The 14298-nt window shown below is 43.6% G+C and overlaps 1 protein-coding gene and 1 long non-coding RNA gene across 7 annotated transcripts in view; one reads left to right on the top strand and one right to left on the bottom strand.

The window, feature by feature from the left end:
* The window catches only part of LOC128342858 (E3 ubiquitin-protein ligase RNF213-like), a 264364-nt gene extending 260012 nt beyond the window's left edge, over window positions 1–4352 (bottom strand). For 2 of the 6 annotated variants that reach the window (XR_008315206.1, XM_053290891.1), the window contains exon 1: window positions 3333–3447. Coding sequence is in view for 1 of the 6 variants with exons in the window: in XM_053290891.1 (XP_053146866.1) it covers window positions 3333–3413 (81 nt within the window). In the remaining 5 variants the exon portion in view is untranslated. Of the gene's footprint in view, window positions 1–2726; window positions 2857–2907; window positions 3039–3332; window positions 3448–4156 lie in introns of those variants that run through there. The other 4 variants (XM_053290892.1, XM_053290896.1, XM_053290895.1 and 1 more) reach the window with 4 other exon arrangements.
* Window positions 4016–11596, top strand: LOC128342860 (uncharacterized). The gene is made up of 2 exons (XR_008315210.1): window positions 4016–9660; window positions 10188–11596. It is a non-coding gene; the product is annotated as an uncharacterized LOC128342860 (long non-coding RNA).
* The last annotated feature ends 2702 nt before the right edge of the window (window positions 11597–14298 follow it).

Genomic DNA, 14298 nt, shown 5'->3' with positions numbered 1-14298 from the left:
GGAGCTCAGAGTGGTGTACATGATTATTTTTATCCTCACAACAACCCTGTGAGGAAGGTTAGGCTGAGAGATACGTGACTGGCCTAGAATCACCCAGTAAGTTTCATGGTTGCAGGGGGTTTGAACTCCTCTTCCCAGCCCTAGTCCAACACTAACCACTACGCTATGCTGGCTATATGATGATCATATACCATATACTAGCATATGATGAGAACACAGGCACTTTATTTAATGAGTATGTTATCAATATCGGAACCACCACAAAGTAAGAAGAAAGAAAAAGCCAAAGCCTTTTCAGAAAAATAGTTCCTAAAACAAAATGACCTATTTAATGCATAAAAGATATTAAAGTAACGTACAGATTTTTTTACACAAATTATGTAAGCTAAAACTAACTGTAAATCTTATAGCAACACTTCAGAACCATAACTGTATTTTTGTGATGGCTTTGGTTGTTGTCAGCCATTTTGGGAGCCAATCTCAGCTGAAAATTAGTTTGGTTTCTGATGTGAATTAAGTGTTTAGCTCAAGGTTGTTCCTAACAGCAATCAAGAACAAACATTAACTATTTCCATCTTGATTGCCATAATAAAACAAGCCAAATAAGTCTATGTCTGAAAATACAACTAAATGTTCAGTTAGCCATTATTTTGGCATCCTGAAGGATCACTAGCGACATATATGCCTACACACCAAGGTGTAGTGTGTAGTGTTTCTCTCTTCTTACCTGCATTTTAACACACACACGATATTCAGAGGTACATTTCTCTAGTGTGTAATACTTTGCAGTACAGCTTTATATATAGTATCTGCAAGAAAGGTTTTTCTGCTTAAACCTCTGCTCCTATTGCAGCTGTTTAGAGGCTCAGGAAGCAACATGGCAACCCTAGCTACAAGGCCTACACTCTTTCTTGGAGATGCTCATCTGCAATAGCTGTCATTTTAGACTATGACATCAAATTCAACTGAACATACATGTTAAATTTGTTACCAAATGTTCAAGGTAACAAGAGTAGGAAGAAGCTAATAAAGTTTGTCTTCTCCACATATAATGTCAAGGGTGGCTCTGGGCCAATCACTTAACTCTCAAGACTAACCTGCCTCACAGGATGCTTTGTGAGGATAAACTACCACTTTGGGCTCTTTTGAGGAAGAGCAGGATAGAAGTGTAATAAATAAATAAAATGTTGGATGTACCAGTCACTCAGCAGTTTGTGTTTAACCATTCCCATGATCATGTTGCAGCTCTCTTCAAATGGTACTGTTTTCCTCTATCCGCCAACCAGAAAGCTATAACTACATGTGCATAGTTGTACAAATAAGCTGCACTGCATTTAGGTAAATATCAGGTGTTAAAGAGCAACTAATGGTATAGTAAAGAACCTTGCCATGTGAAAGTGAACTGGGCCTACATTCCACTTATGCAGAAAGTAGGCAGAATAGAGAATGCTGCTTCAGGCATGGTTCTTCAGAAAGGCTTTTGAATCCACTTAAATTTGGGTGCTCTCTGTTTTCTGGACTGTATGCCACGAGGTCTGTATATATTCTGTTTGTGTTGTCATTTCCCACCATTAGCTTGCTTTGTTCCATTTTGAAGCTGGGGTGCTTCAGACCAATTTAATCATGTACTTCAAACACTACTTTGGGTCCATGGAAATGAAAACATTTTAAATAAATCCAATGGAAGCATGGACCAACTCAGTCATGTTTAAAAACATCTGTGTCAATTGAGATCTCATCTGTGCAGACCTCATATTGTGCCACAAGCAATGCTTCCCCATGCCTTCAATAAGGTTTCTGTGACATTCATTCATTCATTCATTCATTTAAAATATATGTATATCCCGTCCCTCCAGTACATTACTGCTCAGGGCAGTTCACAACATTTATAAAACTGTTACAATATAAAATCAGACTAAAAAAATTAACCAAATCAGACAAGTTAAAAATCCAAGCTAAAACCTGGTCTTGTGGTAACAAGCATGACTTGCATGACTTGGAGAGCTGGTCTTGTGGTAACAAGCATGACTTTTCCCCATAACTAAGCAGGGTCTGCCCTGGTTGCATATGAATGGGAGACTTGATGTGTGAGCACTGCAAGATATTCCCCTCAGGGGATGAAGCTGCTCTAGGGAAGAGCAGAGCATTTCAAGTTCCCTCCCTGGCTTCTCCAAGATAGGGCTGAGAGAGATTCCTGCCTGCAACCTTGGAGAAGCCGCTGCCAGTCTGTGAAGACAAAACTGAGCTAGATAGACCAATGGTCTGACTCAGTATATGGCAGTTTCCTATGTTCCTAACCACAATAAAAATTACTTTTAAAATTCTGAATTAAAATTTTAAAGCTAAAAACTAAGAATTATAAAAACTAAACAACTAAAGAACCTACCAGATATACACAACAGGTGAAACATTAAAAAGATGTGGTTTTAGTTGTTTTTAAGAACACTGAGAGAGGGAGCATGAGGAAGCACTTCAGGGAGGGCGTTTAATAGTTTTACAAGGCATACAAACATTCAACCTAAGGCCATTTCCCAGTTCAAAGGAGCAATGCTGGGTAGTGTTTCATTAGCCAAGCTTCTGACTACCACACAGCTGTTAAAGAGCATAGGAACACCGTCACAAAACACAAGGTGGCGGCAAACCTAGCTACAAGGTCTACACTCATTCTTGGAGATGCTCATCTGCAATAGCTGTCATTTTAGACTATGACATCAAGGTCAACATACATGTAAAATTTGTTGTCACATGTTCAAGCTAACAACAAACAAATAGAAGTTCGTCTTCCCCACATATAATGTCAAGGGGCTCGCTGTGTTCCCTCCGCGACACACCCACACAGACTACGTTTCTCCCACTCTCCTCAAAGGGTCCGCCCTTAAACGTCCCACCGTCTTCTCAAGGGCGCACCTACAAACAATGTGAGGGCACTTTAGTCCTGGCCTCCACCTTTTCGCAGTACACAAGCCTTGGACTGGAGTAGCAGGCTTGGCCAGGTCAGGAGTCCAATCAGGAACCGCTATGCAAATAACGGGAACTCTTTTGTCTTGATTGCCACACCACTCCATTCCACCTATGACCGGAAGATGCATCCGTTGCGACCAATAAGAAAGCAGGAACCCCCTGCTTATAAAAACCACGCAGTCCCCGCACTACAAACCCCAGAATTCATTGAGATTACATTCTAAAAAGGTTTGCTTTGCAAGGCAAGAGTCGCTCGGTCTTAGGAGCAGCATTTTTCGCTGAGCGCATTCCCAGGAGACATCAGTTTGCCAACATAAACATGAAAACCACGCCTGTTCAAATATGATAAATAAGCATTCATTTCTCCCTACCAGATTGTTTTGGGCAAGATGGTACAAAAGTTTAATCTTCCGGTTTAAAAAACAAAGGCCCAGTACGCCTCTCCCGGGCATGTAATTTACATAACTATTTGAAGTGATACCTGATTCTAACAGTAATCGAAGAACACGACGCACGAAAGTTCATCTCCCAAATAAAAATCCTCAACAAAGCAGAGCTAGGGGCGCTTTCGTCACCTTGTTAAGATCTTCCACAAGAAAAAAATAGGAAAAGTACGTATGTCCCGCCACCACAGATTAATACCACGCCCAGGGAAAGCCGTTTTCCCCAAGCACAGAGGCTGGGGGACACGGGGAGTCCGACCAGTCTAGATTCCCAACATTAGCCATCTATCCCAATATTGCAAGTAGCAGTCCTTCTTTCTTCTTCCGCCAACACGCTCGAACCCCTGCAGAATCACTCGTTTCCATAGCCATGCAAATATTGCCTTACCCCCCATACCCTCTTCTCGCAAACGTGCAACATAGCCCCAGTCCTATACACACACACCCCGGAAGTGTGGCCCACTGGATTCAATGGGAACTGGCTCAACCCGGGGGGGGGGTGTGTGTGGAAGGCTAGTGCCTGTGGCTCCATTCGGACTTCCGTACCCAGAACCTTGCCTGTGCAAAAGCTTCGTAGCTAATGCTTCCTACGAAGTCACGAACAAGCGCTTCGTCCAGTTAAAAGACCCGAGGCGCAGCTGAGCAGCTTTCCCTCCAGCGCGCCTACAAAGGTTTAAACGGGTCCCCAGTCCCTCCTTAAAGCAAGATCGGTTGGCTACATAAAAGCTTCTCCAACTCTAAGAGGTACTCACTTCTTCCCAGCTGTAAACGCGTTACCACACTGCCGGACACAAGGACCGCTTTCCAAGAGATCTCTGCACCTCGACACAATAAACCGGCAAAGTTTCGTTTTCTCTAGCAGCTCGCTTCGCTCTCACTGGAGGCTGCGCATAGTTTCGCTTTCCTAACGTCACGCAAAAGGCTCCACCCACCCTCCGGCTCTCTCTGCCAGCCAGGTTCCGGAAGTCTCTTGAGCACGTCAGAAGTGGCCTCGAGGCATTCAGGGCGCGGGCTTGACTCTCCCGCAAATGGTGAAAAGGCGGCGGCGCGGTTCTGTTTTCTTTCCCGGACCGGTGTTTAATTTGCGAACAAAATCTGGCAAGATTCGCAACTGCTAGAACTAGAAGCCATGCCAAGCCATGCTCCTCACCTGGTACCAGTAGGGTGTATAGCTAGTGCAGAACCTGGTGGCCGCAGGCACACAGTGCAAGGGATCTGGAAGGCCAAGACCAAAATGTGGCAGGCCGGGGTGGAGGCAGACTAGCGCAGAACATAGTGGATTGGCGAGACTATGAGAATTCAACCGAATAGAAACAGAGCCTGACAGAATCTGAAGTCTACTTATTAACATCTCACGGGGTTACCTGCCACGGCACACTTTTGCTAGCCTGGCAAGTAAGATACAGGTTGTCAGCTCCTTGGGTGAGAGTTGACTGTGGTCATTTAGCAACAATGAGGAAAGGCCAATCTGCAAATGCACTTTAGGAGCTTTGCTTAAGGCACCTAGCAAGTCTCTGGCAATGGTGAGGTTTGAACTGGGGACTTCTTGTATAACTTAGTCTCTTTGACACTGACACTGCATTGTTTTACAGTACAACAGATACTGTCCTCCCTGGTCTGAAGATACTCAGAATATGAGTTAAGGGTCAAGTTTTGGTAATACTTAGATCAGACTAAGTTGTATTTCAACCTTTTCCACAGCTATTTTTGGATTTCTTATGTTTACACAGAGAAATAATAAATAAATAAGATGGATCCCTGTCCTCAAAGGGCTCACAATCTAAAAGAAACATAAGACAGACACCAGCAGCAGCAGTCACTGGAGATACTGTGCTGGGGGTGGATAGGGCCAGTTACTCTCCCCCTACTAAATAAAGAGAATCACCATGTTAAAAGGTGCCTCTTTGCCAAGTTAGCAGGGGTTGGGTTTAACATGTTGGATTTGAGTAATCTGTTGCCTCCCAGACATTTGTCTAAAGTCCCATTGCATTGTTCATGAATGTAGAGCTCAAGGAAGGTTGGAGTTTAGTTTTAAGAACAGGATGGAAGCCTAAGGATGTATGAGTGTGGCATGCAGTGAGGAAACCATGGTTTGATAATCTGGTTTGTATGGAGTGCTTATTGGGGTTTCAACCTTACAGGAAACGATAGCTTTAAAAACCAGAATGCTTTCCGTTTAGCTGGGCACATGAGATAAATTAGAAAGAGGAGGAGAGAATGTGCATGCTCTGTACTCAAGGATGGCTGCGGGGGGGGGGGCGGGGGCGGGTAAAGTGTTCCCCCAACAAGTATGTTGCCCTCCCACCTTCCCAATTCTGCTTCAGAAATCTAATATGTGGAATACATCTCACCCACCCATAAATGTACTTGGACCCTTCTGTGCCCCCCCCTTTTCTGGTGCCACCATTGCCTGTTCAATCTGGCAAACTATACAGTAGGGTGGCGCTATGCTATAGAATGCAAGTGAGAGAGAAAGACCAATAAAGCCTCTCCAGCAGCTAACTTCCATACCCCAGAGTTCCAGTGCATTCTGGAACTCTGAGTCAATAAGGATTAAGATCTGTCTAACCTGTGTGTGCACCTACTGACTATCTAAATGAGGACAACTTCAGCCCCTGAGTTGTTGTTGGACTGCAACTTGCATCATCCCCAGTCACAGTGGTCATTGGTCAGGTCATGGGCGTTTTAGGCCAACATCTGCAGAAGGGCCAGAGCTGTACAGAGTTATAATTTAAGAGCTGGTCTTGTGGTAGCAAGCATGACTTGTCCCCTTAGCTAAGCAGGGTATGCCCTGGTTGAATATGAATGGGAGACTAGAAGTGTGAGCACTGTAAGATATTCCCCTCAGGGGATGGAGCCGCTCTGGGAAGAGCAGAAGGTTCCAAGTTCCCTCCCTGGCTTCTCCAAGATAAGGCTGAGAGAGACTCCTGCCTGCAACCTTGGAGAAGCCGCTGCAAGTCTGTGAAGACAATACTGAGTTAGATAGACCAGTGGTCTGACTCAGTATATGGCAGCTTCCTATGTCCCTATGTACAGCCCTGATCTAGACCTAAGTTTGAGCCTCTTAAAGCCCATTCAAAAGCAGCAAACTGCAGTCAGAAAGATCTCCCGATGCCTTCCCAGGGCACCCCTTTATCATATGGGTCCGTGTCGAGGAGTGCCGTTAACCCAAATGGTCCCTACGCATGTACTCCAGAATACTTGTTTAAACAAGTATCTGGAGCAGATGTATGAGGTGGGGGCATTTGGATAAACAGCCCCCCCTTCCACACAATAAAGAGATGTGTCAGAAGTACATTCCAATGGGCATACTCTTGTCTCAATATGTCGCCTTTATATTCTAGCTCCAGGCGGTCTTGGAGGAAATCAGTTATCTAGACCCATTTCAAACTGGCTTTCGGGTGGGCTGTGGGGTGGAGACTGCCTTGGTCGGCCTGAGGGATGATCTCCAATTGGGAATTGACAGAGGGAATGTTACTCTGTTGGTCCTCTTGGATCTCTCAGCAGCCTTCGATACTATTGACCATAGTATCCTTCTGGAATGTCTGAGGGGGTTGGGGGTGGGAGGCACTGCTTTGCAGTGGTTCCGCTCCTACCTCACGGACAGATTCCAGATGGTGTCTCTTAGAAACTGTTGTTCTTCAAAAACTGAACTTTTGTATGGTATCCCTCAGGGGTATTGTCTCCAATGTCTCCATATTGTCCAATGTCTCCATATTGTCTCCAATGTTGTTTAACATCTACATAAAACTGCTGGGAGAGATCATCAGGAGATTTGCTGCGAGATGTTATCAATATGCTGATGACACCCAAATCTATTTCTCTATGTCAACATCATTAGAAGGCATAACCTCCCTAAATGCCTGCCTGGAGGCAGTAGTGGGCAGGATGAGGGATAACAAACTGAGGCTGAATCCAGATAAGACAGAGGTACTTATTGTGCTCAGGAGATGATTTAGATCTGCCAATTCTGGATGGTGTCATGCTCCCCCAGAAGGAAGAGGTATGCAGCTGGGGTGCTTCTGGATCCCAAACTCTCCCTGGTGTCCTAGGTTGAGGCGGTGGCCAGAGGTGCTTTTTATCAGCCTAGGATGATATGCCAGCTGTGTCCATTTATTGAGATGGATGACCTCAAAATGGTGGTACATATGCTGGCAACCTCTAGGCTGGATTACTGCAATGCACTCTTATGTGGGGCTGCCTTTGTATGTAGTCCGGAAACTGCAGTTGTTCCAGAATGCAGTGGCCAGGTTGGTCTCTGGGTCATCTAGGAGAGACCATATTACTCCTGTGTTGAAAGAACTACACTGGCTGCTGACACATTTCCGGGCAAAATACAAAGTGCTGGTTATTACCTATAAAGCTCTAAACAACTTAGGCCCTGGGTATTTAAGATAATGTCTTCTTCGCCATGAACCCCATTGCCTGTTAAGATCATCTGGAGAGGTTAGTTTCCGATTGCCACCAACTCGTTTGGTGGCTACCCGGGAGCGGGCCTTCTCTGTTGCTGCCCCTCGACTTTGGAATGTTCTCCGTGTTGAAATAAGATCCTCCTCATCTCTGGCAATGTTTAAAAAGGCACTGAAGACATATTTATTCACCCAGGCTTTTAATTAGATTTCTAGTTTTAATATTTTAATGTTGGGTTTTTAAATGATTTTAATGTTTAAATGATTTTAATCGTTTAGCTGATTTAATGTTTAAATGTTTTTAACTGTAAACCACCCAGAGACACAGGTTTTGAGCAGTATAAAACTGCTAAATAAATAAATATTCATGTATGCTGGGGGCTGTATCGGAACTGGCCCTCTGTTCTTCCAGTGCATTCTTCTTGGAGTTTTAAACAGGTATGTAGATGGCAAATAATGATCCAGAAATGTAAATTTTTTCTAGATTATTTTATCTTACAGGAAACAGTGGTCTTGTTTTCTAGCAATTGAATTAGTTTAACGGGTAGCTGTCTCACAATGGTAACAGGAAGAAGTTGCCTGAACCACCATGGGGTTACTCTGGGGCAGTTACATTTTCTAAACAGTGGCAGGTGCCTCTTTTAGGTCACTGTTTTCCAATCATGTCCTGAAACAAATAACAAACCCTGTGTTCTAGGTTGCAATAACCTCTTTCGGGGGGTGGGTAGCCATCCTTTACTGCTAGTCCTAAACAGCTTGTGCATTTTGCTACCTGAGCATTAAAAGTCTCTTTCCTCAATAAAGGGAAACAGGAACACGGCAAGTCCCATCCTTCCATCAGTGTACTAACATAAACCTGTTAAATGCCGGACTGGCATTTCTAGTTAGCATCAGATCTGCTCCTTTAACAACTTGGAAAGGAAGTCCTTTTTTGCTGATTTGATGTTACATTTGTTTCTGATAATTTAAATATGGTTATGTTTTTTATTTTATCATATTTTGTAAGTGTGTGTGTGTTTGGTAGTCACCTTGGACAGTTATGGAAAGGTGGGGTACACTTCTGGATAGTGTGTATCCACACTAACTAGTTAATTATTGTGCTGTTCGCATGCTACAGTTCCTATCTTTCTCTTGCTTTTCTGATGTCCACAGAGAATCCCATATCACCCAGAAAAACACAGGCATGTAATGTGTAACTGGCGAGGGGCAAAGATCTACTCTAGCCAGGGCTGTCCATTCTGTTGACTGAACTAATTTGCCAAAAGCATCTTGTGGGTGGAGTCAAACACAAATATGAAAAGAAGATGCAATAACCGACCATATTCACCCAAACCAAAGATGACTGAATTTAAGACAACCCCCTTAAGTATTAAGTATTGCTTTATGTTGGTCTAAGACTGTAAAAAGATTGATTGGTTGAATACAGGTTATGCCTGCATTTATTTAAAAGGAACAGGACTCTGAATTTAAGATGACCTCCAGATTTCTAATTTGGAAAAAACCTAGTCTTGAATTCAGGTACATACAGTAGTAAGTATGGGTGGAAGATTCCACTGGAATATTTAAAACATCAAAATTGTATAAAAGTATTATAAATAAAGAGGTGCAAACTCTCCAGTCCAACGGATGCAGGGTATGTTATAGTTCTCATAGGAACGGTCCTAATTCGGGCGGTGGGGGGAAGCTAACATATATTGTTAATAAAACATAAGATGGTTGCAAAACAGATAGTAAAGCTGCAGGAAGGAAAGGGCAATTTTAAGAGTACAACAGAGATATTCCAAATTGAATGAGGCAATGAAGTCACCTCAAGAGGAGTGCTGCAGCAGCACAGTTAACACTTAATGGTAAGTGTCTTTATGCCCATTGGTCATGCTGGGATCTTCATCATCATTACTGTATTGGCAGAAGTCCCTTAGTAATGTGTCAGTTCTATAATTGTTCACTCCCAAGACAGAGCTCTGGTTGGTGGGGACTAGAGATGGCCTTTTCGGTTGTGGCCCCTCAGCTCCCTCCCTCAGTGTTTTTAAAAAACATCTTAAAACATGCCTTTTTAAGGAGACTTTTTAATGCTCCATTATTATTTTGTTATACCTGTTCTTTAGCTTATAATTTTCAGTTTTAATTTGAATCTAATAATGATTGTGGTTTTTAATCTTTTTTTTAAAAAAAAATTAGTATCATCATCAATTTTATTACAGCCATTGGCCAGCAGAAATAGAAATAACAAACTTTTTTTAGTAAAGTTTATTACTTTTATTGTATCTGTGTCTATCTTATTGTTGTGAGCCACCCCGAGCAGTAGTGCACTGGAGGAGCAGGATAGAAATATTTTAATAAATAAGCCTAATACATGTCCCTTGTTTCCCCACAGGAAGCTGTTATAACCACCATGCACCAATCTTCATGCAGCTGCTGAGCTGGAAAGAGATCACAGTGTGGATTATTTCCCCCCTCAAGCTAGATAAAAACTCAATCAGGTAACAGGAGCAGCATTTGCAAGTCAATCCAGGCCATCAAGACAAGCATTTGGTCGGGCCATCCTCATTCTTCTCCCTTGCATGTCAACTTGTTTGCCTCCCAAAGCTGAACCACCAACAAACATGAGATGGGGCTAGAGGTTTAGCCTTAGACGCAGGAAGAAACATTTTATTTTAGATTCCGTAGTTTCAGCTACGACAAGGGTGGCTTTTTTCTCCTTATTTCCCCTTCCCCAAGTTTTGGCCACTTATATTTTACAGCGCCCCAAATCAGCTGCCTCTCTGTTTCCGGCCACTCGCATGGCACCCGAGTTCCGCTTTCCTACATCCTTCCTGCGTTGCTCCCGCCGCCGGTGTCAGCAGCAGCAGCAGCTTTGATTCTTCTGGAAAGCGCTGTCGGACGAAGAGCGGCAGTTCAGCTGAACGAGAGAGTGTGGCGAGTTGTACTTGATGCTTTAAAGTGATTCTTCCCACCCCCGCCCCATTGTGCCCTAGGGAGATGTATACACAGAATCAGGAGGAGCACACCAGGGCTTTTCCGCTTCGGGTGGGATGAATACTTTTGTTCCAGCTAATCCTTGGTTGGAAGGCTAAACGCAGTCATCCGCTCCACTACAATGACTGCCAATTGCACTTCTGTTTCTTTAACAGCCGCATTACAAAGGAACTTACGCAGGTTTTCAGAACTTGGAGGTGTTGTAATCGAAGAAGTGTTAGCATGACCAGTCAACAATATTCAAAGTGAAGGGCAATGATAATGTATCCACTGCACTGTCTGCAAAGATGATACAAACTGGACATGTTAGATATATCCCACCTGTTATTTGTGTAATTTGGAAGTTGAATCATTTTGCAAAAGTCAGATATTTACTGTGAAAGCCTTAACAAAAACAGCTTGATAGGAAGCTTGTCTTGTAGATGAGGTTGCAGTTGTTTCAGAGTTCCCGGTTACTTATCAACACAGAGGTGCTGTAGTGAGTAAGGCAGTGGTTCCCAAACAGGGTTCCTCCAGTTGTTGATGAACTATGACTCCCATCATTCCCAACTTCGATTTGTGGCTGTGGGTGATGGGAGTTGCAGTTCAGCAACATTTGGCGCAACCATGGTTGGGAACCACTGAAGCAAGGAGTGGAGGGAGGACCAGGCCTCACTTAAATTTATTTATTTACTATACTACATTTTTATACGGCCTTTCTGCCTTGACAAAGGCACCCACAGCGGTTTACAATATTAAAAGAAGCAAATAACAGATCAATAAAACATTGTCTCAGGCTGTTGGTCTTTTCAAGAGCTGAGGCCAAGACCTCCCTGGCCTGGGTGCATACTTTCTTGCCTTCCTCTCAGGGCACACTGGTCCTTCAGTACTCCTAGGAAGGTGGCGGTAGGGAAGGGCTGCCCCAACAATCCTCACAGGCCAGAGCTGGTCTCTATGGGGCTGATGTTATGCTCTCCCCTGGCCTGGGCACCTCCTTTCATGCCTTCCTCTCAGAGCACACTGGTCTTTCTGTACTCCTGGGAATGGGGGGCTGCCCCAACTTAAAGCAACTGCTGGGTGGGTGGGCCTTTCCTAAAAGGGCGAAAAGCCAGTGGAAGTGAAGTATCGGGGTACCCCTGACCCCCCAATAGGGGAGGTTCGTTCCTGGGCGGATGGAGCCCCATAATCAGCCCAGACAAGAGGACTTAAGATCAAAGTTTTATTTGCCCTTAAGCAGCCAAGGTGCTGCTTGGCTCGCGCTCAAAGCAGGACAGAGGCCTGATACAAAAGCAACACATTTATACACTAAATTATCCTTAAGAAAACAGTTAACACCAAAAAAACCCACAGTTATATATCATAACTCATGGTTAGTTCCTGTTCCGTCTCGGAATAGGTCATAAATTATGCGTGCAAGCAGTTGGCCAATCTTATCTTGCTCCTTCAGCACTTGCGGTAACTAAGGGGAAAACAACTACCAGGGATGAAAATCATTTCAGTATAAGCAAAAGTCTTACTGCAGGCCCAAACAAAATGGCAAAGCTTATGTCAAGCGATTGCTTTTGATTTCAACTTCTATAGCCCATACACCAGTTCCCGGACCTCTCTGTTTTCAAAATCTGAATCATCAGATCCGTTCAATATAGCCAGAATCTCCCCCTCCCATCGGGCGGACTAACACTACATATACATCATATTCTGAGATGTCGTCAGGAACTGGGTCCTCATATTCAGACTCTGGGTCTCTAAAACCGATGTTATATACCTCTTCACCATCGCGGTGAATAGGACCTTCATACTCTGGGTCTCAATAATTCATCCTACTTATTGTACCATCCCTATCCCGGAAAACCACGGTTTCGCCTTCCAAATACATTAGAGCCACTATATCACGTTTTGGAGCTTTCGGTTTTCTCGGGATGAGGTATTTAATTAACCAAAAAAAGGCCTCTGTCCTGCTTTTGAGAGCGAGCCGGGCAGCACATTTGCTACTTAAGGGCAAATAAAACTTTGATCTTAAGTCCTCTCGTCTGGGCTGATTATTAGGCTCCATCCGCCCAGGAACGAACCTCCCCTGTTGTGGTCAGGGGTACCCTGATACTTCAGAAGTTCAAATCAAAGGGACCAATGGACGGGGATTTCTAGCTCAGGCACTAGCAGAAGCTTCTTAGTTAGTCTGTCCCAGGAGGGCCATGAGAAAGCAGTAGGCTGAGAGCTGCTGGAGATATGGGGAGGCTGCAGCCTGTAATTAATAAGTTACAACCAAATCAGTTAAACATGTCAGGGAAGTTATTTTTCTTTACTGATTTGCTTGGAATGTGTGTTGCCAGGTTGATGAAAACTCCCTTACAATCTGTTTTATGAAAAGACAATTGTTCTTATTGCATACCTTTTTCTTTTAGTCTGATAAATCCTTGTTGTTGAAGTGTGCTGCTCTTCATTTTAGGTCTGCCTTAGTCCCAACACCTTTGGGGGCCTAGGACTGCTCAGGCCTTTTTGGGAGCATTTTGCTTCTTGCTTCCTGCCCCCCCCCCCAACCATAGTAGGTGGCAGCCTACTATGAATCCCTTACACACAAGGATTCAACCCCAGTGAACTCCCCCCTTCTCCTCTAGCTCTGGTAGGAGTCGTGGAAGTAGATTAAGTAAATAACACAGATTAGCAAATTTCTGCTTTCCAAATAACCCTTGGGCCATCCCAGATCATACATCTGTCACAGATAGAATATGCACACTATATTTGACACAAAGCTTTGTCTCAGCATAAAATATTTTCATATATGATGGCCCCATCAGACAATACATATGAATTTCTTGGTGGAAGAGCTACAGTTTGCTTGCTTGCTTGATTTCTATATGTTCTTGGGAGGCCTAAAAGTCATTTTGGAGAATAAGGCTTTGAAAACTTCCATTCCTTAATTTAAGCTGCTTTTGCATAATGTGTTGAATATGCAACTGGGTCTGAGGAACCAACTCAGCCTTGTTAGAGAGAGGATGAGTGAAAACTCAGGAATGAAAACAAGAGGTCAGATTCCTACAAGGGTTGGCCACCCTAAAAATGGCATTCTTTAATTACTGTGCAACTGTTAAATGCACAGAGCCACTTTGTGGGGAAAGGTGGCATCCTCAATCTTCACAGAGATCCAAAATTCAAAAGCAACAAACAAAGTACCCCTTTCTATGTATGCCATCACCCCAAAGTACTGTTTATGCAAATTGGGATGTTGGACTGGCTTCACAGTTTGCTGGACAAAGAATAGGTGATCACTTAATATGGGAGTAATATGACCCACCTGTCCCATTAAGAATGCTTTGCTGTGAAGCTTCTTAGTTCTGCAGAAGTTGGGGAAAGACTCTGATTATTGACTGGAACAAGAATCTGCCTGTTAGTCTGATTAATACCTTGCCTTATCTACACCTAGAAAGAATGAAGGATGGTATGTGTACACATTGCTGTAGAAGAAACAATGTTCTGAATCTTTGGTTTTCTTTGTTTTAGAAGCACACTTCTTCCCCAAATCCAACTTTTAA

This window comes from Hemicordylus capensis, chromosome 2 (assembly GCF_027244095.1).
Source record: "Hemicordylus capensis ecotype Gifberg chromosome 2, rHemCap1.1.pri, whole genome shotgun sequence".
Classification (NCBI taxonomy): domain Eukaryota; kingdom Metazoa; phylum Chordata; class Lepidosauria; order Squamata; family Cordylidae; genus Hemicordylus; species Hemicordylus capensis.
The sequence above is the reverse complement of the archived record's forward strand: the minus strand, read 5'-3'. Positions and strand labels throughout refer to the sequence as shown.